Source organism: Coregonus lavaretus (assembly GCF_964263955.1).
Source record: "Coregonus lavaretus genome assembly, contig: HAP1_SCAFFOLD_489, whole genome shotgun sequence".
Classification (NCBI taxonomy): Eukaryota; Metazoa; Chordata; class Actinopteri; order Salmoniformes; family Salmonidae; genus Coregonus; species Coregonus lavaretus.
This window is the reverse complement of record NW_028162170.1, coordinates 129,015-152,186: the sequence shown is the minus strand read 5'-3', so window position 1 is coordinate 152,186 and position 23,172 is coordinate 129,015. Positions and strand designations below refer to the sequence as shown.

General features: G+C 43.8%; 1 protein-coding gene across 1 annotated transcript; it reads left to right on the top strand.

Annotated features, from left to right (window-relative positions):
- Positions 1-8,412: 8,412 nt before the first annotated feature.
- On the top strand, positions 8,413-18,602 carry LOC311119514 (serine/threonine-protein phosphatase 6 regulatory ankyrin repeat subunit A-like; the record flags this gene model as incomplete). The annotated part of the gene is made up of 21 exons (XM_084194189.1): positions 8,413-8,500; positions 8,901-9,043; positions 9,278-9,490; positions 9,878-9,956; positions 10,200-10,314; positions 10,589-10,735; positions 11,657-11,725; positions 12,068-12,208; positions 13,046-13,157; positions 13,374-13,400; positions 13,577-13,651; positions 14,484-14,685; positions 15,168-15,255; positions 15,478-15,595; positions 15,819-16,038; positions 16,894-17,059; positions 17,273-17,418; positions 17,545-17,627; positions 17,722-17,804; positions 17,933-18,024; positions 18,230-18,602. 21 exons carry the CDS (start codon positions 8,413-8,415, stop codon positions 18,520-18,522), a joined length of 2,700 nt encoding a protein of 899 aa, XP_084050315.1. The 3' UTR covers positions 18,523-18,602.
- Positions 18,603-23,172: the final 4,570 nt, after the last annotated feature.

Below are 23,172 nucleotides of genomic sequence, written 5' to 3'. Positions count from 1 at the left end.
GGGAGAAGGACCAGAAGATGAATGAAATTGGGAGTAGTATGGACTCAGAAATAAGAAGAGGGAGTTTTCAGGAGGAGGGGGGGAGTGGACTGGGGGGAAGCACGGGGGACTCACAGGTTTTGGGGGATAGCCCAGTACTAACAAGTACCTCGGGGGGTGAAGAAATGGAGAGAGGTTCGAGTTTGAGAACAATAACAGAAACGACAACGACGGCTATAAATGAGACGGAGATGAACACGGGGAGCACAACGATGACAATACCAGAGACGGAGGTGAACATGGGGAGCACAACGGATGAGGGTGACAAGAAGTTGAGTTGGATGGATAACATGGACTTGGAGGAGATATCGGACACGGACGATGGAGAAAAGATTGAAAGAACGAGGGAAGGATACAGGAAGAGGAAAGCCGGGGGAAGAGGGGGAGAGAAAGGGTGGAAGAGGAAAGAAACTGGATAACAGGTAGAGGATAATGAAATTATATTTTATTATTCTATTATTTATTAGAATGGTAAATATAATGTCAATAAATGCAAATGGGTTGAGAACAATGGGAAAATTTAATAGAATAGTACAAATGAAGAATTCAGATATTTTATGTATTCAAGAGACGCACTGGGATAATGCATGTGTTTTAGAAGTAAAAAAAATATGGAGGGATTTTATTTATGTTAACAATGGCAGGGGAAATTCAAGTGGGGTCGCAATTTTATTAAGGAAGGATGTAGTAGAAAATGTGAAGAAGATATATAATGATAATAATGGGAGGATTTTAATTTTGGATTTTGAATATATGAATAGGGTTTTTAGGATTATAAATATTTATGCGCCGAATAATGAGATAGAGCGAAAGAATTTATTTTTAGAATTAGGGAAATGGTGCAAGGGTAACTGTATTTTAGTAGGGGATTTTAATGTAAAAATGAATAGATTAGATATGAAAAGGGGAGCTATTTTTAGAAATGACGTATCTAGGGGGGTCTTAAGGAAGATTATGTTTGAAAACAGTTTGATTGATATATGGAGGGAGGAGAATCCGAACAAGAGAGGAATTTCTAGAAGGCAGGTGGTTTTAGGGGAGTTGAAACAGACGCGAATAGATCTGGTTTTAGTAAATGAGGGTTTAAGGAATTTTATGAAAGAAATTAAGTATGTTTTTACAGCTTTTAGTGATCATGCGGCGGTGGTATTTTCTTGTGGAGTAAGGGCACATACTAAATCTGGTGGGCTGTGGTGTTTAAATAATAGCTTGCTAGAGGAGGAAAATTATATTGAGATGATATCAGAATGTATTGGGAAGGCCAAAAGACAACAGTTAATGGAGGTGAATATGGGGTTGTGGTGGGAGGAGCTGAAAACCAAATGTAAGGAATTGACTATAAAATATGCTGTTAAGAGGAATTATTTTTTGAAAAAGAAGGAGAGGGAACTACGTAAGAAGGTTAAACATGAACTTGAGTGTATAGAAAAGGATGAAGGTCATGGGGTGGAGGATTATTTACTGGCTAAGGATGCACTTGATGAATATGAGAAGAAGAAATGTAATGCGGCGATTGTAAGGAGTAGAGTGCAATATGCGATAGAGGGGGAAAGGTGTACTTCATTTTTCTTGAATTTAGAAAAAAGAAGACAAGAGAAGATTTATATTACGGAGTTAATTAATGATAAAGGGGAAAAGGTTAATGATTTGGTGGGGATTCTGGATACGGTCGAGAGATATTATGAATGCTTATTTAAAAAAGAAGAGGTTAATGATTCCTGTATGGATAAGGTGCTTGAACACGTGGATACTAAGTTAACAGAAGGGGAAAAAAACATGTGTGATGAAGATATGAGTCTAACTGACATTAAGGAGGCCATATTAGATGCTAATTGCAATAGGAGTCCGGGGTCTGATGGCCTAACTGCGGAATTTTATAAATCTTTTGCAGATTTGTTGGCTCCAATTTTAAGAAAACTGTATGAATATATTGAAAAGACTCAAGTGGTGCCAGATTCGCTGGCCACAGGAGTTTTAACCATACTGTATAAAAATAAAGGGAGTCGTGTAAATTTGGATAATTATAGACCATTGACACTTTTAAATTGTGATTATAAGATCTTAGCCAAGGTCTTAGCTAATAGAGTTAAAAAAGTTATGGGAGGAGTAATAGCAGAGACACAAGGATATAGTGTACCAGGGAGGGATATTTCTGACACAGTGGGAACAATAAGGGATGTGATAAAGCATATGGGGGAGGAAGGGGGGTTTGTGATGAGTTTGGATCTAAATAAGGCTTTTGATAGAGTTGATCATTCCTTTTTACTGCGTACACTTGGGAAATTTGGGTTTGGTGAAAGAATGATAGGTTGGATTAGATTATTGAATGGAAATGCAAGGAGCAGAGTAAAATGTAATGGGATTTTAACAGATTCTTTTCCTCTGGAGAGATCTGTTAGGCAGGGATGTCCGTTATCAGCTGCTCTTTATAGTTTATCGGTGGAGCCGCTTGCAGTAATGATTAAAGCAAACAAATTAATTCGAGGTATACGGATACCGGATGGGGGGGAGAGTGTTATACAGCAATATGCGGATGATACTACATGTACTGTGATAGATGTTGAAAGTGTGAAGAATGTAATGGAGTGTTTTGAGGTATATGGCAAGGCATCAGGGGCAAAACTTAATGTTGAAAAATCTGAAATAATGTATGTGGGGATAGATGAAAAAGTGGACTGTGGATTCCCTTTCAAAAAGGCTGAAGGTTATATAAAGACTTTAGGGGTGGTTTTGGGGGTGGATAAAGAAGGGACGAGAGATGAGACATGGACTGGGGTTTTGAATAAAATAAAACATACTCTATCTTATTGGAAGGCAAGAAAACTGTTCTTGAGGGGGAAGGTGGTGGTGATTAATTCTTTGGTGGCATCCAAATGTATCTATGTTCTAGGTTCGTTGGATATGCCACAATGGGTGTTAAAAGAATTCAATGGTTTGGTTACAGATTTCCTATGGGAGGGGAAGGGGACTAGGATTGCAAGGGCAACTCTTATCTCGGATTTAAAGGATGGGGGGTTGAAATTGGTGGATTTGGATGTGAAGAGAAAAGCAATGAGAATAAAAACTGTGCAAAAATACTTATATGGGGAGGTAGATTATGGATGGAAAAGGTTTTTTAAACATTTTTTGTACAGAAGTGGGGGTTGTGAAGAAAGTGGATTATTGATGTCATGGAAGAAGGATATGTTGGAGGGTTTGCCTGAGTTCTATAAAGAGGTGTTCTTGGCATGGGGGGAATTTCTTCCTAAGATTGAGTACACATGTACAAATAAGGACAACATATTTAATCAGCCTGTGTTTTTGAATCCGAAAATAGAGAGTGGGGGGAAGGTGCTGTACAACAAAATGTTTATGAAGGCTGGGTTAATATTGGTAAAAGATTTTCTTTACGAGGTTATACCGGGGTTTTTAAGGGGGCAGGCAATTCTGGATACTGTGTGGGAGGTTGATGATACAGTGGAGAGAAAATTAGTATTGCAGATATACGAAAGAATTAAATTATGCATTCCGGGTGAGTGGATAAAAGTGATAAATGGGGAGGGGGAATATGAGGACTTGTATGTGCTGCCAAGTCTCTATGTGGGTAAAGGATCGGGGAAACAAGTTTTATCAAAAGTAACACAGAAAAGATTGTACAAGTGTATGTTGAAGTCTGTGTGTGTGAGGCCTGCGGCTGAGAGGATGTGGGAAAAAATGTTTATTGATTTGGATGTTTCTTTGATGTGGGAGAATTTGGTTTTGTTTGGGAATAAACGAAATTGTGAGAACATGGATTTTATGATACGGCATAATCGTATATACACAAACATTATTTTACATCAGATAAACCGCGATGTAAGGCGGGAATGTGACGAGTGTATGATGAAGCCAGAGTCTTTGTTGCATTTATTTGTTGAATGTCCAAGTCTGACAGGTTTTTTTAAGGAAGTAAAAATTTTGCTGTGGAGGCACTGGAGAAAATAGTTTTTAGAAAGTTTTGTATGGGATAGGTTAATATTATTTGGAGTAATGGGGAAATGTTTGGGTGTGAATGTGTACCTGTTGAATATTGTTTTGAGTTTTGTGAGGTATGCAATTTACTGTAGAAGGAATATGAAACATTTTGAAGGGAAAAAGGTGAATGTCTGGGTAATCTTTAAAGCAGGTTTAAGAAAGCAGGTGGAATTAATGTATAATGCAAAACTAGAGAAATTTGAAAGTATGTTTATAAAGGGGAGTACTTTAGTGTCTATGGAGGAGGGAGGAGGGGGAGTTAGGGTTAACTTCTGAAATGGAGTATGTCTAATGTCTATATTAGATTTTTTTGAAAGAATTATTTTGAATATTTTCTTTGTTTATTTTTTTGATAGGGGGTGGCTTTTATCTGCCTATTTTGTGGGTGGAATTTGTTATGTCTTAGTCATGTCTGAGTTTTTTCTGTATTTTTATTTCTTTGGGTTCTTTGATTTGATAGGGGGTGAATTGTTCACCTGCCTATGTTAGGATAGTGTCTGCTGTATTGTTCATTGTAATATTGTACTGTAAATATTGTAAAAAATTGAATTTTTTGATAATAAAAAGAGAAAAAAAAAAAAATACGCCCGATCTCGTCCGATCTCGGAAGCTAAGCAGGGTTGGGCCTGGTTAGTACTTGGATGGGAGACCGCCTGGGAATACCAGGTGCTGTAAGCTTTTTGTCCCAGTAGAGCGTGCTCTTGTGTCATGGAGCAACTGCCTTTTATTTATCACCCTAATAATATCATGGATTGTTATTGGACTAAATGCAGTTTGTGTGCTGCCCTGCCCTGCCCTGATCAAATCAAATAATGGACAGTGCGTTTCCCTCAAAATATAGGCAGTACATGCAATCTTAGTTTTTAGTCTAGGAGACAGTCAATGTCTGTAGTCCATTAGGGCACTATAAAATCCCTTCAATGTTTTGCCTGATTCCGTTAATTCCCAAGTTCCCTTTTCTCCGTTTAGATTTCCCCGTTGACCGTTTGTCCCTGTTTTGGCAGGTTTTCGCTCTCAAAAGTACACCTTTTTAATAGCAAAACAGCACAATTGGATGTTCTATGTCCACAACAATGTTTAAACCCTATCAGGTGACCATTTGTGAGGTCTGGGAAAAATGTAAGACATTTAGATTTTGGGGTGTAGTTACCCTTAAATGCAAGCGTGCACCAGGAAGAGACCTTTGTTTGGTTAAGCGGTGTTGCTGTAGAACAAATGGCCACTGGAGTGATGCAAATGATCACGGTATAATTCTGCCAGGCAGGCATAGGCTACTTTGTAGTTAACATTTACTTGCGAAGGTTTTGGGGAAAGCCATTCCTTCCCTACCAGAAGAAGGTTATCATTAGCATCATCGCTAACGGCTACACAAAGTGTAGACATACGCGCGCACCGCACACATGCACACAGACAGGGGCATTCCTGTGCCGTTTCAGAAAGTTCATGGAAATACGAATCACTGATGCATTTTGTTCATGTCTTATGATTGACTTGGGCAAATGAATGTGTTTTCTAACAAGTTGAATAGATTTAGTTGATTTCTTACTAAGTTCAATAAATGTTTGAATATTGTTGAATTTCGGTTTAATGTCTGGATTCCGTGATTCGGTCCGCAACGCTTATTTTATAGGGCCCTAGTCAATGAACTTGTCATAAATCAACATAGGATAACGATATTATAACCGCGATTGATAATAGACAGTACTGTGCAGCCGTCTTCATCGACCTGGCCAAGGCTTTCGACTCTGTCAACCACCGCATTCTTATTGGCAGACTAAATAGCCTTGGTTTCTCAAATGACTGCCTCGCCTGGTTCACCAACTACTTCTCAGATAGAGTTCAGTGTGTCAAATCGGAGGGCCTGTTGTCTGGACCTATGGCAGTCTCTATGGGGGTGCCACAGGGTTCAATTCTTGGGCCGACACTTTTCTCCGTGTATATCAATGATGTCGCTCTTGCTGCTGGTGACTCTCAGATCCACCTCTACGCAGACGACACCAGTTTGTATACATCTGGCCCTTCATTGGACACTGTGTTAACAAACCTCCAAACGAGCTTCAATGCCATACAACACTCCTTCAGTAGCCTCCAACTGCTCTTAAACACTAGTAAAACTAAATGTATGCTTTTCAATCGAACGCTGCTGGCACCCGCCCTCCCGACTAGAATCACCACTCTCGACGGGTCTGACCTAGAGTATGTGGACAACTACAAATACCTAGGTGTCTGGTTAGACTGTAAACTCTCCTTCCAGACTCACATAAAGAATCTCCAATCCAAAGTTAAATCTAGAATCGGCTTCCTATTTCGCAAACAAAGCCTCCTTCACTCATGCTGCCAAACATGCCCTCGTAAAACTGACTATCCTACCGATCCTTGACTTCGGCGATGTCATTTACAAAATAGCCTCCAACACTCTACTCAGCAAACTGGATGTAGTCTATCACAGTGCCATCCGTTTTGTCTCCAAAGCCCCATACACTACCCACCACTGTGACCTGTACGCTCTTGTTGGCTGGTCCTCACTACATGTTCGTCGTCAAACCCACTGGCTCCAGGCCATCTATAAATCACTGCTAGGCAAATCCCCGCCTTATCTTAGCTCATTGGTCACCATAGCAGCACCCACCCGTAGTCTGCGCTCCAGCAGGTATATCTCACTGGTCATTCCCAAAGCCAACACCTCCTTTGGCCGCCATTCCTTCCAGTTCTCTGCTGCCAATGACTGGAACGAATTGCAAAAATCTCTGAAGCTGGAGACTCTTATCTCCCTCACTAACTTTAAGCATCAGTTGTCAGAGCACCTTACCGATCACTGCACCTGTACACAGCCCATCTGAAATTAGGCCACCCAACTACCTCATCCCTATATTGTTATTTATTTTGCTCTTTTGCACCCCGGTATCTCTATTTGCACATAATCTCTTGCACATCTAGCATTCCAGTGTTAATACTATTGTAATTATTTTGCACTATAGCCTATTTATTGCCTTACCTCCATAACTTGCTACATTTGCACACACTGTATATATATTTTCTGTTGTATTTTTGACTTTATGTTTTTTTACCCCAAATGTAACTCGGTGTTATTTTTATCGCACTGCTTTGCTTTATCTTGGCCAGGTCGCAGTTGTAAATGAGAACTTGTTCTCAACTGGCTTACCTGGTTAAATAAAGGTGAATTTATTTATTTTTTTTAATAAGTTTGCAAATGTGATGATGCATGGAATGCTTGATATATTCTTCATGGAGAAAATTAGCTTCCCCAAACTTGAGAGCAAGACTGGCCTAAACGCGCTAATGTTTTCCTTTGCTAATGTGCGTCCCGCCCCCCTGTCAGCTGTCAGTTTTGTCGATGACCACGTACATAAGACACGCCAATCACCGACACCTGAAGTTCCATGACCATCACAGCCCTAGTTGTATGCTTGAGTTTGTTCAGAGGAGGCTTTGAATAAAATCCGATCTGAGTGTGAAATGCCTTACTGAGGGTAAATGGAAGCTCCTCTTGTGCCCGGCTCAGCCTTATACAGTTTAAGGTACTTTATCGTATCCATTTCAGTAAGGCCAGATTGTCCAAATTCTACCCAAATATTGATGGTACATGTGACAGGTGTAAAAGCTCCTTGGTGGACTTGACCCACATGTTCTGGTCCTGTCCCCGTCTGGCAGATTATTTGTCCACTATTTAAAACCCTTTCTGAAGCATTTGATATAAAGTTGCAGCCTAGTGCAGAAATTGCTATTTTTGGAGTACCAAACAACAATCCTTCTCTGACCAATAGACAGCTAGATGCCATTGCCTTTGCCTCCCTGTTAGCCCGCAGAAGGATTTTATTGGATTGGAAATCTATCAATCCTCCCTTAGCCTCTCTTTGGCTCAAAGATCTGAAGCTGTTCCTAAAATGAGAAAAAATGAAGTTACCATTCGAGGGTCAACCAACTCATTTTATTCCTCCTGGGACCCGATGATATCCTATTTTGAACAGCTCCAAACACTTCCTCCAGATTAGTACTCTTGGCCCCACCTTGAGATTACTGCTATATAGGCCTATAAAATCACTTAATCACCTGAAATTGTTAGGCTATTACATTTTTGCTTGAAGTAACGTTGTTGTATACTTTTATTTTGTTTTCTGACATGTAAGTCAATTACTTTCCCTTTCTTTTTAAATGTGTTTGGAGGCATTCTGGGGGGAGGGGGAGGTCAAAGGGGGACTAAAAGGGGAGAAATGTACCATGTCTTTACATGTTATCTTTCATTCATTGTGAATACAAAATATATAATTTTAAAGGGAAGGCTTTGAAGCCAGATTTAGCGGATTTTGCTGTTTAGTTTTCCTCAACCTGTGTTTTGTTTCTCTCTCCTCTCCCTGTTAGATGGTGAGGCTGCTTCTCTCCAGAGGAGCCAACATTAATGCCTTTGACAAGAAGGATCGCCGAGCAATCCACTGGGCTGCTTACATGGGTGATGAGTTTACCACATCATTTACATTCTGACTAATGTCCTTTATACCAATGAATGAATGAATGAATGGACTGTGTGTTAGTCTCACAGCTCAGCTGTATGAGCCACGTCTAGTGTGTTATTATGTCAGAATCATGTACTAAGTAGGTTGATTAGATGTTTTCAGTTGTACTAACATGATGTAGGTGTTGCTTATGGTGCTGTGTACCACTGTAAACTAATCTATCTCTCCCTCTCTCTGCCTATCTCTCTGTGTTTGTATCTCTGTTTCTCTCTTAACCCCCTTACTATCTCCCTCCCCTTCTCTCTCTCTCTCTCTCTCTCTCTCTCTCTCTCTCTCTCTCTCTCTCTCTCTCTCTCTCTCTCTCTATTTATCCCTCCCTCTCTCTCTCTACCATAGGGCACATTGAGGTGGTGAAACTGCTGGCCTCTCATGGATCAGAGGTGTCCTGTAAAGACAAGAAGGCCTACACCCCTCTCCACTCTGCAGCCTCCAGTGGAATGATCAGTGTAGTCAAGTACCTCCTGGACCTTGGAGTGGATGTGAGTCAACACGCATTCAAATGTGTAGTCACTGTTCAATTACAACTCAATGAAAATACAGAGCTCTAGTGGGTTGGCGAATGATTTCCTTTCAAGTAATGAAGAGATGGAGGTTGGAGCCAGTGTTTTGGGCCAGGGGGTTTTCAGAACCAAGTGACCTGATCAGGAATGTATTGTTTTGTTCCCCCCCCCCCCTCTCTCTCTCCACTCTTTTCCCTCCCTTGCTCCCTCCAGATAAATGAGCCCAATGGTTACGGTAACACCCCCCTCCACGTGGCATGCTACAACGGGCAGGACGTGGTGGTGAATGAGCTGATCGAGTGCGGCGCCAACGTGAACCAGGTGAACGAGAAGGGTTTCGCCCCACTCCACTTCACGGCCGCCTTGCGCCATGGGGCGCTCTGCCTGGAGCTGCTGGTGGGCAACGGGGCCCTCGTCAACATCAAGGTGAGGAGACCGGATGACCAACACTGTGTCTGAACTAAATAACACCCTATTCCCTATGTAGTGCACTACTTTTGACCAGGGGCCCATAGAGCAAGGAGCCGTGATGACACTGCCTGTGTCCCAAATGGCACCCTGTTCCCTTTATAAGTACACTACTTTGGTTCAAAAAGTAGTTCACTATGAAGAGAATAGGGTGCCATTTGGGACGCACACACTGACGCAGCACATGGCTTAGTATTTGGCCCTGGTCTACATTCAAATACCAATGGAATAGGCCTAACAATGCAAACTAAATGCAATCAAGCGCTCCTCCAATACGTGTTTGATTTTGCCTGTGGTCAGCAGCACAGACTGCCGTGTGAACCATCTTTGTCTTTCTATCTGCAGAGTAAAGATGGAAAGACCCCCCTCCACATGACGGCCATCCACGGACGCTTCTCCAGATCTCAAGCCATCATCCAGAATGGTGAGTCGCTGTGAATGCTCTCAACTGAATATATATGAACCAGTAGGCTCTTCAGCATTGTCTTTTGTCTTCAAACCATGATTCACTGGCACAGAGCAATGTTACTTGCAATGTGGTTGAACATGAAGCTTCATGAGGCCTCTAGGGTCAAGTGGTTGACGTGTGTGTGTGTCTGTGTGTGTGTCTGTGTGTGTGTGTGTGTGTGTCTGTGTGTGTGTGTCTGTGTGTGTGTGTGTTCTGTAGGTGCTGAGATCGACTGTGAAGAAAATAATGGAAACACACCCCTGCACATCTCTGCTCGCTACGGCCACGAGTTACTCATCAATACACTCATCACGAACGGAGCTGACACAGCCAAGTGAGAACACACACACACACAGTTTCCAGCAATAATGCAACATGCATCTGCAATTCTGTCATTGACCGAATTCCCGCTTGGAGACTATGCTCAACACATTGTGGTGTGTGGGGGGTTGATAGACAGGGCATTGCAGCATGCTGATGTGTTGATCTGCTGTGGGGTTTAATGAGGACTGTGATGTGGTGCTGTTTCCAATCTTAGCTGAATCAACTGTAAGTCACTCTGGATAAGAGTGTCTGCTTAAAGTCTAAAATGTAAAAATGTGTTGCAGGCGAGGCGTCCATGGGATGTTCCCCCTCCACCTGGCTGCTCTCAGTGGGTTCTCTGACTGCTGTCGGAAGCTCCTCTCATCAGGCTTTGATATAGACACCCCTGACGACTTTGGAAGGACCTGTTTACATGCTGCAGCAGCTGGAGGGTGAGTGGACTGGTCCAGGCTTTACACCAAGGAATATTTAGTTCATGAACTGGAAAGCCACCAGAAAGAACAAACACATATTCACACTCTTACATTTCACATTGTTTAGCAGTATAAAAAAATCGTTTAGATCATTAGTGCGGTATCATTTCTGTATAATGTGGTTCCATGCCATGGTGGTATTGACTTGCGCTCTGGTCTAAATGGTCTTTATATCTTCTTGAAAGAGAAGAGAAACCTGCAAACTGCTCTTGCTAGTATCACTTTTTATTATTGCTTTTATTAGCATTATAAAAACAGTGATACTAGCAAGAGCAGTGTACAGGGTTTCTCTTTTCTTTAAGGTTCTCATTGTTACCATCCACCTGATAGCTCAGATGTGAAAGGGCCTTTCTGAACTTGATATCTTGTTACCATCCACCTGATAGCTCAGATGAACGAGAGCCTTTCTGAACTTGATATCTTGTTACCATCCACCTGATAGCTCAGATGTACGAGAGCCTTTCTGAACTTGATATCTTGTTACCATCCACCTGATAGCTCAGATGTACGAGAGCCTTTCTGAACTTGATATCTTGTTACCATCCACCTGATAGCTCAGATGTACGAGAGCCTTTCTGAACTTGATATCTTGTTACCATCCACCTGATAGCTCAGATGAACGAGAGCCTTTCTGAACTTGATATCTTGTTACCATCCACCTGATAGCTCAGATGTACGAGAGCCTTTCTGAACTTGATATTTTGTTACCATCCACCTGATAGCTCAGATGTACGAGAGCCTTTCTGAACTTGATATCTTGTTACCATCCACCTGATAGCTCAGATGTACGAGAGCCTTTCTGAACTTGATATCTTGTTACCATCCACCTGATAGCTCAGATGTACGAGAGCCTTTCTGAACTTGATATCTTGTTACCAGGAACCTGGACTGTCTGAATCTGCTGCTCAACACAGGGGCAGACTTCAACAGAAAGGACAGCTTCGGAAGGTCTGTCTGTGGCATCAAATAACTTTCATATGTGATCTTTATGATAATGGGGAATATAGTATAGGGGCATATAGGAATTATTATGGGAAATATTGGGCGGCAGGTAGCCTAGCGGTTAAGAGCGTTGGGTCAGTAACCGAAAGGTTGCTGGTTCAAATCCCCTAGCTGACTAGGTGAAAAATCTATGTGCCCTGCAGAAAGGCACTTAACCCTAATTGCTCCTGTAAGTCGCACTGGATAAGAGTGTCTGCTAAATGACGTAAATGTAAAATGTAAATGTTATACAGCTCCAATAAGCTGTTTCTGTTGTTGATGTTGAATGGTTTCTGTGCGTTCTTCTAGGAGTCCTCTGCATTATGCGGCAGCCAATTGTAACTACCAGTGTCTGTTTGCCTTGGTGGGGTCTGGGGCCAGTGTGAACGATCTGGATAAAAGGGGTTGCACCCCGCTCCACTACGCTGCTGCCTCCGACACAGACGGAAAGTACGTCTCACACCTCTCTTACTGTTGTGTGTGTTGTGGTGCCATGACCTTTCACATTTCATTGTAGTCTGGAGAGTATGTTGTGGTGCCATGACCTTTCACATTTCACTGTAGTCTGGAGAGTATGTTGTGGTGCCATGACCTTTCACATTTCACTGTAGTCTGGAGAGTATGTTGTGGTGCCATGACCTTTCACATTTCACTGTAGTCTGGAGAGTATGTTGTGGTGCCATGACCTTTCACATTTCACTGTAGTCTGGAGAGTATGTTGTGGTGCCATGACCTTTCACATTTCACTGTAGTCTGGAGAGTATGTTGTGGTGCCATGACCTTTCACATTTCACTGTAGTCTGGAGAGTATGTTGTGGTGCCATGACCTTTCACATTTCACTGTAGTCTGGAGAGTATGTTGTGGTGCCATGACCTTTCACATTTCACTGTAGTCTGGAGAGTATGTTGTGGTGCCATGACCTTTCACATTTCACTGTAGTCTGGAGAGTATGTTGTGGTGCCATGACCTTTCACATTTCACTGTAGTCTGGAGAGTATGTTGTGGTGCCATGACCTTTCACATTTCACTGTAGTCTGGAGAGTATGTTGTGGTGCCATGACCTTTCACATTTCACTGTAGTCTGGAGAGTATGTTGTGGTGCCATGACCTTTCACATTTCACTGTAGTCTAGAGTATGTTGTTGGTCGTGTTTGAATACATACTAGTGTTAAATCTGCAGTGTGAAAGCTTGGCCACGTCTCCTTTGGGAAAGTGTCTCTGCTTGCTTATCTGTCTGTCTTGATGTTGGTATAATGATTAGTGAACTCTTGACCTCTGACCTCTAGGTGTCTGGAATATTTGCTGCGAAACGACGCTAACCCAGGGATCAGGGACAATCAGGGCTACAACGCAGTCCATTACGCGTCTGCGTACGGACACCGCCTCTGTCTGGAGCTGGTGAGTCAGAACCACAGGGGACTAGACGCCCTGCATTCACAGACCATTTTGTCTGCGTCCCAAATGGCTGTAGGGCCCATAGGGCTCTGGTCAAAAGTAATGCACTATATAGGGAATAGGGTGCCATTTGGGACAGACGTTGATATTCAGTAGGTTTTAAGGTGTGGTTGCATGTTTGTCGTGGCCGCATCGTCACTCTTGATGTTCTTTTTCCAGATTGCAAGTGAAACACCTTTAGATGTGGTAAGTACCAGTTGGTTACTTTTCCTCACACTAGCTTGTTTAAGATACGAATGCAACACCCCAGTATGTCTGCAGGGGCTGGTCACTGAGATTTACAACATGAAACATGCTACTAGACTAACCTTCAAAGTAAATATGTTACAAGTCTAAACTGGCCCGTCCTTGTCTTTCCCCAGCTAATGGAAACCTCAGGGACAGACATCCTGAACGACTCTGATGTCAGAGCTCCCATCAGCCCCCTACACTTAGCTGTGAGTAAAGCCTACCTGCTCCTGTAGGGGTCTCGCCACATGACAAATGGCACCCTATTCCCTATTTAGTGCACTACTTTTGACCAGAGCCTTATGGGCCCAGATCAAAAGTACTGCACTACATGGGAAATAGGGTGCTATCTGGGATGCAGGCATGGTGTTGTTTTTCCACGAAAAGTTGATTGTCCAGACACTCACACACCATGTTCCTATCTGTTCCTGATTAGTGTAAAATACATGCATATTTTGACACGGTGATGATGAGGATGATTTCCTTATTTTGCCATTTGAGTTAATCAACCTCCAACAGAGGAGAAGTAGAGTGTTTCTAAATCTCACGCTTGGCAGGGACCTTCGATGTTGATGCTGGGCGGGAGAAAAAATGGGCACCCGATTTGAGAGACACTGGTCTACTTTAGGGGTCTAGGACTGTTTCTGTTCAGGCATACCACTGGTCTACTATAGGACATTGATTATATTAAGAGTGTATTTCTGTTCAGGCATACCACTGGTCTACTATAGGACATTGATTATATTAGGAGTGTATATCTGTTCAGGCATACCACTGGTCTACTATAGGACATTGATTATATTAGGAGTGTATTTATGTTCAGGCGTACCACTGGTCTACTATAGGACATTGATTATATTAGGAGTGTATATCTGTTCTGGCATACCACTGGTCTACTATAGGACATTGATTATATTAGGAGTGTATATCTGTTCAGGCATACCACTGGTCTACTATAGGACATTGATTATATTAGGAGTGTATTTCTGTTCAGGCATACCACTGGACTTTGCTTCAGACTGTGTGTTTGTTTCCATTCAGGCGTACCACGGCCACCACCATGCTATGGAGGTCCTGGTTCAGTCTCTGCTGGATCTAGACGTGAGGAACAGCCAGGGGCGCACCCCTCTGGACCTGGCTGCCTTTAAAGGCCATGTGGAGTGTGTTGACGTCCTCATCAACCAGGGAGCCTCCATCCTGGTTAAAGACTTCACCCTGAAGAGGACCCCCATCCACGCTGCAGGTACGCATAGGATATCACGTAAGACCTAGAGATTCTGTAATTCAAAAGTTTTCCTTACCAAGATGGACATTTGTTTGGTCATGTTGCTAGGACGCCAATGTCCACTCTAGGGATATTATATAGCATAGTGTGAAAATGCCCACTACACACTGATCTAAGGTCATTTTTTGTCATTATTGCTGAGGATCTGGGGAGGGTAAGCTGATCCTAGATCAGTGCACAGGGGGACTTCTATCCAGAGCCAGGTACACAGCTAGCAGGTGACAGGCTTCGAGGGCCTCAGCCCCAAAATGTTTTATTATCTGCTGTGTTAACATCCTGAGGATGTCATCTACCAATACCACTGTTCTAGAAATCTGTCTGTTCATGTGAAGGTAATAGTCGTCCAGCAATTAGCTCATATCCTCTCTGTTTAGCCTCCTCTAGCTACCAACGGTCAATCATCTCACATTCTTATATCCTCTCTGTTTATCCTCCTCTAGCTACCAACGGTCATTCGGAGTGTTTGCGTTTGCTGATTGGAAATGCTGACCTCCAGAGTGCAGTGGACGTTCAAGACGGGAATGGACAGTAAGTCAATTGGGTTTTGGATACAATTCCTGAAATAAAGAGATTTTGACACTAGTTCTACGTCCCAAATGGCACCCTATGCCCTACTTGGTGCACTACTTTAAACCAGAACCCTATGGGCTCGGGTCAAAAGTAGTGTACCATATAGGGAATAGGTTGCCATTTGGGACTCAGCCTGGTTATTACCAGTTTGTAATATGACCTTGTTGTCTTGTGTATCAGAACCCCTCTGATGCTGTCGGTGCTGAGCGGACACACAGACTGTGTGTACTCACTGCTCAACAAGGGAGCCAGCGTAGAAGCCAAAGACAAGTGGGGCAGAACAGCGCTACACAGAGGGGTGAGGAGGAGAGCTGGCTGTATACGCTCACACACAGAAAGAGACGGGGAGGCTCAAATATACATATTATCTTCAGAAAAGTAGTTGTCCATGGGTAGTGGTGTATTCATCCCTGTAGGGGGACCTGCCTCCAGACATCATTTGTAATAATTGATGATTCATTATTATATCATTGATTATTAGTTATTCAAATCCATTCTTGTCTCCCTGCCCTTCCTCCCAGGCGTTGACGGGTCATGAGGAGTGTGTGGAGGCCCTGCTGCAGCACAGCGCCAGCTTCCTGGTTCGGGACTGTAAGGGGCGGACCCCTGTCCACCTGGCGGCGGAATCCGGACACATCGGGGTGCTGGGGGGACTCCTACACGCCGCCCAGTCAGTGGAGACCCTCCCCGTCATCACAGACAACCAGGGCTACACGCCACTACACTGGGCCTGCTACAACGGTACGTACTGGACTAACGGAACACTAGATCTTTTCTGATTTTCTCTCTTCAGCACCGTAAACATGTCCCTGAATTAGGCAGGCCATACAACTAGGGGTGTAACTATTCGATTTGTATCACGATTCGTGGTTGTCGATACGATTCAAGGACGATATTGGTTCATTTAGAACGATACGATCCGAAACGATTCAGTGACTTGAAATCGATTCAGTAACCTTTTAGCCAAAAATTCAACCAGTGTGACTGAAATAAATACCTGGATACTGGACAGTGCAGGTGAAGTTTCCTAGATTCCTGTTTCTTGTAAGGACCGCAATGGTGGCTTGATAATTTCTCGCTCGTCGGCTTCTCCTCTGTCGTCCGCCATGCTATGTTTTGTTGTCTTTGCGCCTTTGCGCTGCTGCTGGCGTGGGGCGATGACGTCACGGATAGGCAGACTGAATCGAGTAATGTTTAAAGCCTTTATCATTAAAAGTGCTAAGAAAAAACATCCATATAAAGTCTGACGTGCTTAAATCCAATGGGTTATTTCCTAGAATCGATACAATCGATTTATTACATTTTAAAACGATGTTAGAGTGATATATGTTGTCCAAAAGGCCAACTCACCGAGCACAGATCGATGTAGTTGGATCATAGGAATATAAATCGATACATCGATGTAGTAGATGGATCGTTACACCCCTACATACAACGGTACGTACTGACTAACTGGACTGTAGCTCTGTTCTCTCCTCCATGAAGTGTACACTCATTCACTCCCTCTTGTGGCTTGAAAAGCATTCGATTGGTGTGGACGGAGCCATGTGGGGGAATGAACAAGACTACAACAGAATTAGGGGTTATGACTCTCAGTGGAGGACCTTACACTGAAACAGGACTTTGTCATAGCATATGTCACCGAGGGCAACTCGTTCAGCCCCCTCCACTGTGCTGTGATCAATGACAACGAGGGGGCTGCAGAGATGCTGATTGACACTCTGGGGCCGGCCATTGTCAACGCCACTGACACCAAGAACCGGTAACTGCAGCACATGACAAAGTCCTTTTCTTCTGGAGAATAATGTTGTTTTGGGAATAAAATGACCTCTGGGGTTGGATGAGGGATTGTAGATTACTTTTAATACATCTATTAGTGATTTTATATTTCTATGGTATAAACAGGGTTAATTGAACAAACTTGTTTATAACAGTCCTACATGATATCGGTGAAATAAGTTTCCTCTCTCTCCAGGACCCCCCTGCATGCGGCGGCTTTCACGGACCACGTGGAGTGTCTTCAGCTGCTGCTAGGCCACAACGCCCAGGTCAACTCCCCCGATGCCTCCGGGAAGACCTCCCTCATGATGGCTGCTGAGAACGGACAAACCAACGCTGTCGGTACGCAGCCCCCTCTCCTCCGCTTTGCCTCGCCCAGCCGGCTTAAGTTCAACATGTCTGTTTTACATTTTAATAAGTCGCTTCATTTCCTAATTGAGTTTCTTTATGTTTCTCTGTCTGTGTCAGAGCTGTTGGTGAGCAGTGCCAAAGCAGAGCTCACCCTGCAGGATGCAGTCAAGAACACTGCTCTTCATCTGGCCTGCAGTAAGGTGAGCATCCCCACATGAAGATGACGTTCATCTGAACAGTTGGCTCTCTCTGGTTGAAATTTTGGTCTGACATGTTTGACTCTGGTTTTTAAAGGGGCATGAAACCAGTGCTTTGTTGATATTGGAGAAGATTACAGACAGGAACCTCATCAACTCGACTAACGCAGCCTTACAGACGTACGTATGGTTCAGCTGTATTAATTGGGCCAGAAGAATTAGAAGAAGTGCACTATATAGGGAATAGTCTGGCATTTGGGAGGTATCCTCATTTGCTGCTGGCTAATCTGACGGTACTTTCTCCTCAGGCCGTTACACGTTGCAGCCAGAAATGGTCTGACGGTGGTGGTTCAGGAGCTACTAGTGAAGGGTGCTAGCGTGCTAGCAGTCGATGACAATGGTAAGATCCATAACGCTAACACCGTTTTCTTCTGTACTTCTCTTCTCAATGTGTCCACAAATGTTTCTCTCTAGTCCACTGCTTGGTTATTGTCTTAACTTTGTATCTCCTAGCCTGCTGTTATTTCATGTTTTTCACCAAAAGTGTTATAGTAAACGGTGATGCTCCTGAAGTGACCCTCTGCTGTTCTGTTTGAACCCCTCAGGTTACACGCCTGCCTTGGCCTGCGCCCCCAACAAAGACGTGGCGGACTGCCTGGCGCTGATCCTGGCCACCATGATGCCCGTGTCCCCCTGCAACCCGGCGCCCAGCCTGTCCTTCAGTGCCATTAACCACTACACCACCAGCCCCTCCAAGAGTGTGACCTTCGACAGCCTGCCCGTGCTGCGCAGCGAGCACAGCTCCTACTGCAGCTTCAACAACATCGGCCACCGCGACCACGATGGAGGCTTCTACAAGGATGAGGAACTCAACGACTCAGACTCAGAGACATACTGAGGGGGGTGGTGGTCGCTGCCCAGGAGGGGAGCCAAGGGCAGGCGGATGGACAGTGAAGTGGGGCAGAGGCCACAAACAAATCCACACATACACACCGTGTCTTAAATCACCACAGCCAGCTTTGGGAGGGCACGAGCCGAGACAGTCCGCACAGGAGCCTTAAGAGTCCTGCAGATGGAGAGAGAGAAATGGAGGGAGGGAGGGAGAGGGGGAGGCACAACAGGCTGGCTGGCCACACTCATCCTCTCGTACCACCAGGTGTCCTTCCAGCAGATACTGGACTTCAGAGGAACTGCTGCTGCTATACCCCACCTTTACCTTTACCCACAAAGGTCCTAAACGGTAGAAACTGTCCAGCCAACAGACAGACGGACACCTTATGACGGCAATAACCTGTAGTCCAAGGGGATAGTAGCACTTCACTGAGTGAAAAACAGACATGGACCAAAAGATGTGGAAGAAGCCTTTTCAAAACCTGTTTTGACAGTAGAAATGGGATTGAGCGTTTTGGCCTGAGAAAAAACATAAGGAGTGATGTTTCATTTAAGTTTTATGAGAGTGATGGTCATGTTTATCCGCACACTAAGACAGTCAGAACGCACCTAGCCTCTTGTCTGTAATCCATGTGGGAGGAGGGGAAATCATTTATTTTTTATGAACAAACATTTTAATAAAATCATTCATGTCTTAAGCTCCTGACCCTCTGTGGGAACCAAAAAATCGTAGTATTTGCTCTCATGAGTAATTTCAAAGAATTTCCATCCCCAATGGCACCCTATTCCCTTTATAGTACACTACTTTTGACCAGGGCCATAGGGTTCTGGTCAAAAGTAGTGTACTCTATAAAGAATAGGGTGCCATTTAGATTTTGCATTTGTATGTGAGCGACAGGACTTTTTACATTTGCGTTATTAAACCTACCTGTCCTTTGCCCTCTAGAAAATATTTTAGAAAGTAAATTATTAATTCATATATTCTTTCTTGTGATATTTATGTCATCATTTTGTGCCTTCTTTAGTTACTGAGGGGAGGTTAGGAGAGTAGGGGCAGCTGTATGAGCGAAAACAATGATGCACACTAAGTACTACAACGTTTGTGAAAAGCACTGATACTATTCCGAGGCATACGAGGGGGAAAACATGCCTCCCTTGGAGAGGAGAAACACTGTAAACCAATGGTTTTGTCTCTTTTTTAAAATAATTTAAACTGGAAATATGTACAATACATATGCTATGTTCGTCAAATCAGGATCAGGAGGTTCACAGGTTTTTTCGTGTCCTTTTTTTCTTTAAAAGGATGAAACTAGCATGTACATATGAAATAGTGACTGAATCGAAACTCCCATGAATTCTTTCAGTATCTGAAGATTGCTGTATATTTTATGAGTAATAAAATAAAGAAATGAGTTATGTTATTTAATAATGAACTATGGGTTATCTGTTTTATGTGACAACCGCAGTATCAATTTCTAGGTGACAGTGGTGCTAATCCCAAAAGAAAGGCTACATACAACAAGGAACAAGAAGTCTATTGGCAAAGTGATGAATATTGCATGTACCTTGGCCTAACGGTGTGGGTTATGTATTTTATTTTTCATGGCGTCCTCAACATTACAGTTTTAAGGGCAACAATAGCCTACATTTGTTTACAACTCGCAGGATTTCCATACATGAGCTTTCAACAACACAGAGTGTTGCATCAGCACGAGATCGAAAGTGCGTCAAATCTGTACAGGTCATTGTTACGTCATCACTGATAAACGTTGAAACTGATGAAAAACCGCTGGAGCAGTTCAGTCTAAACCTCCCTAGTGCTGGAGGATTGCGTTTGTTTTCGCTCTGGATGCGCGTTCATTTTGGCAAGGAAATGTGCTGATTTTGCAAGGAGATGGAGAATAAAGAGTTCAAGGTAGGCATGTTATTTATTTTTAAATCTTCAATTATATTAATTACTGTGGATTAAATATTGTTTAACAAATGAAATAATGTGCTATTCATGCTGTAATATCAAACTAGAAAGTCTATGGCCGGGGAGTCATGAGAGTTGGCTAAAGGTACAGTAGGGTCAAATGGGGGTCAAAGGTTATGACAGCACCTTCATGAATTCGTCCAAAATGGCACCCTATTCCCTATGTAGGCTAGTGTACTACTTTTGACCAGGAGCCATAGAAGGGTTGGCTGACGTCACGAAAATGATGCTCGCGCATCGATGGCCGGAAGTCGTGTATCTTGTTATGATTCTGAACCTCAGCTAACAACAAGCTGCCATGTGGGGAATCGTAGCTCTGTGGCATGTTTCAGCTTGTTGTATGGTGTTATTGATACCATGTCTTGTTTTGAGGTGTTTTGACTGATATCATGTCTATGCAATGACTCAAATTCGCTACCTAGCTAACCAACAACAACTGTAACAATGTATTTGAGACGAGTTCATTGTTCAAATGTATTTATGTTTGCATTAAACATTTAGAGACTAAATATAGTTTACATGTTGTCAACAGTCTAAGTCAAACCCTGTCTATTTTGCCCCATAGTTGCATGCCAGTTTTGTTGCTTAACAACCAACCCCTCTATAGAGTCCCACAGTGGAGGTGTGATAATACCCATAAAACCTAGCGGTCAAACAGGGACATGGTTCCAATCGTTTTTCCACCATTCATTTTTCCCATAGCCGATTTTAGAAACACATAAAATAAGGGCTGTATTTCGTGTAGGCTTACCCTGGCGTGACGTTTTTGTAACTATGTAAATCTCTCTCGGACAAGTTGACTTTTATCAGTATATTTACATTTTACATTTATATCATTTAGCAGACGCTCTTATCCAGAGCGACTTACAATGGTGCATTCAACAATTGGTGCATTCAACTTATGATAGCCAGTGGGACAACCACTTATTTTTCTTATTTTTTTTTTATGGGGGGGAGGGGGGGGTAGAAGGATTACTTTATACTATTCCAGGTATTCCTTAAAGAGGTAGGGTTTCAAGTGTCTCCGGAAGGTGGTCAGTGACTCCGCTGTCCTGGCGTCGTGGGGGAGCTTGTTCCACCATTGGGGTGCCAGAGCCTGAAGGTAAGGAGGTGCCGTTCCCCTCACAGCTCCGTAGGCAAGCACCATGGTCTTGTAGTAGATGCGAGCCTCAACTGAGCGGGGTGACATGAGAGAACTTGGGAAGGTCGAACACCAGACGGGCTGCGGCGTTCTGGATAAGTTGTAGGGGTTTAATGGCACAGGCAGGGAGCCCAGCCAACAGCGAGTTGCAGTAATCAAGACGGGAGATGACATGTGCCTGGATTAGGAACTGTGCCGCTTTCTGTGTAAGGTAGGGTCGTACTCTGCAAATGTTGTAGAGCATGAACCTGCAGGATCGGGTCACCGTTTTGATGTTAGCAGAGAATGACAGGGTGTTGTCCAGGGTCACGCCAAGGCTCTTTGCACTCTGGGAGGAGGACACAATGGAGTTGTCAACCGTGATGGCGAGATCATGGAACGGGCAGTCCTTCCCAGGGATGAAGAGCAGCTCCGTCTTGCAGAGGTTCAGCTTGAGGTGGTGATCCGACATCCACACTGATATGTCTGCCAGACATGCAGAGATGCGATTCGCCACCTGGTTATCAGAAGGGGGAAAGGAGAAAATTAATTGTGTGTTGTCTGCGTAGCAATGATAGGAGAGACCATGTGAGGATATGACAGAGCCAAGTGACTTGGTGTATAGAGAGAATAGGAGAGGGCCTAGAACTGAGCCCTGGGGGACACCAGTGGTGAGAGCACATGGTGCGGAGACAGATTCTCGCCACGCTACCTGGTAGGAGCGACCTGTCAGGTAGGACGCAATCCAAGAGTGAGCAGCGCCGGAGATGCCCAACTCGGAGAGGGTGGAGAGGAGGATCTGATGGTTTACAGTATCAAAGGCAGCGGATAGGTCTAGAAGGATAAGAGCAGAGGAGAGAGAGTTAGCTTTAGCAGTGCGGAGAGCCTCCATGACACAGAGAAGAGCAGTCTCAGTTGAATGACCAGTCTTGAAACCTGACTGGTTTGGATCAAGAAGGTCATTCTGAGAGTGATAGCAGGAGAGTTGGCTAGAGACGGCACGCTCAAGAGATTTGGAGAGAAAAGAAAGAAGGGATACTTACTTGTCTGTAGTTGTTGACATCGGAGGGATCGAGTGTAGGTTTTTTGAGGAGGGGTGCAACTCTCGCTCTCTTGAAGACGGAAGGGACATGGCCAGCGGTCAAGGATGAGTTGATGAGCGAGGTGAGGTGAGGTGAGGTAAGGGAGAAGGTCTCCGGAAATGGTCTGGAGAAGAGAGGAGGGGATAGGGTCAAGCGGGCAGGTTGTTGGGCGGCCGGCCGTCACAAGTCGCAAGATTTCATCTGGAGAGAGAGGGGAGAAAAAAGTCAAAGCATAGGGTAGGGCAGTGTGAGCAGGACCAGCGGTGTCATTTCACTTAATAAATGAGGATCGGATGTCGTCAACCTTCTTTTCAAAATGGTTGACGAAGTCATCCACAGAGAGGGAGGAGGGTGGGGGAGGAGGATTCAGCAGGGAGGAGAAGGTGGCAAAGAGCTTCCTAGGGTTAGAGGCATAGGCTTGACATTTAGAGTGGTAGAAAGTGGCTTTAGCAGCGGAAACAGAGGAAGAGAATGTAGAGA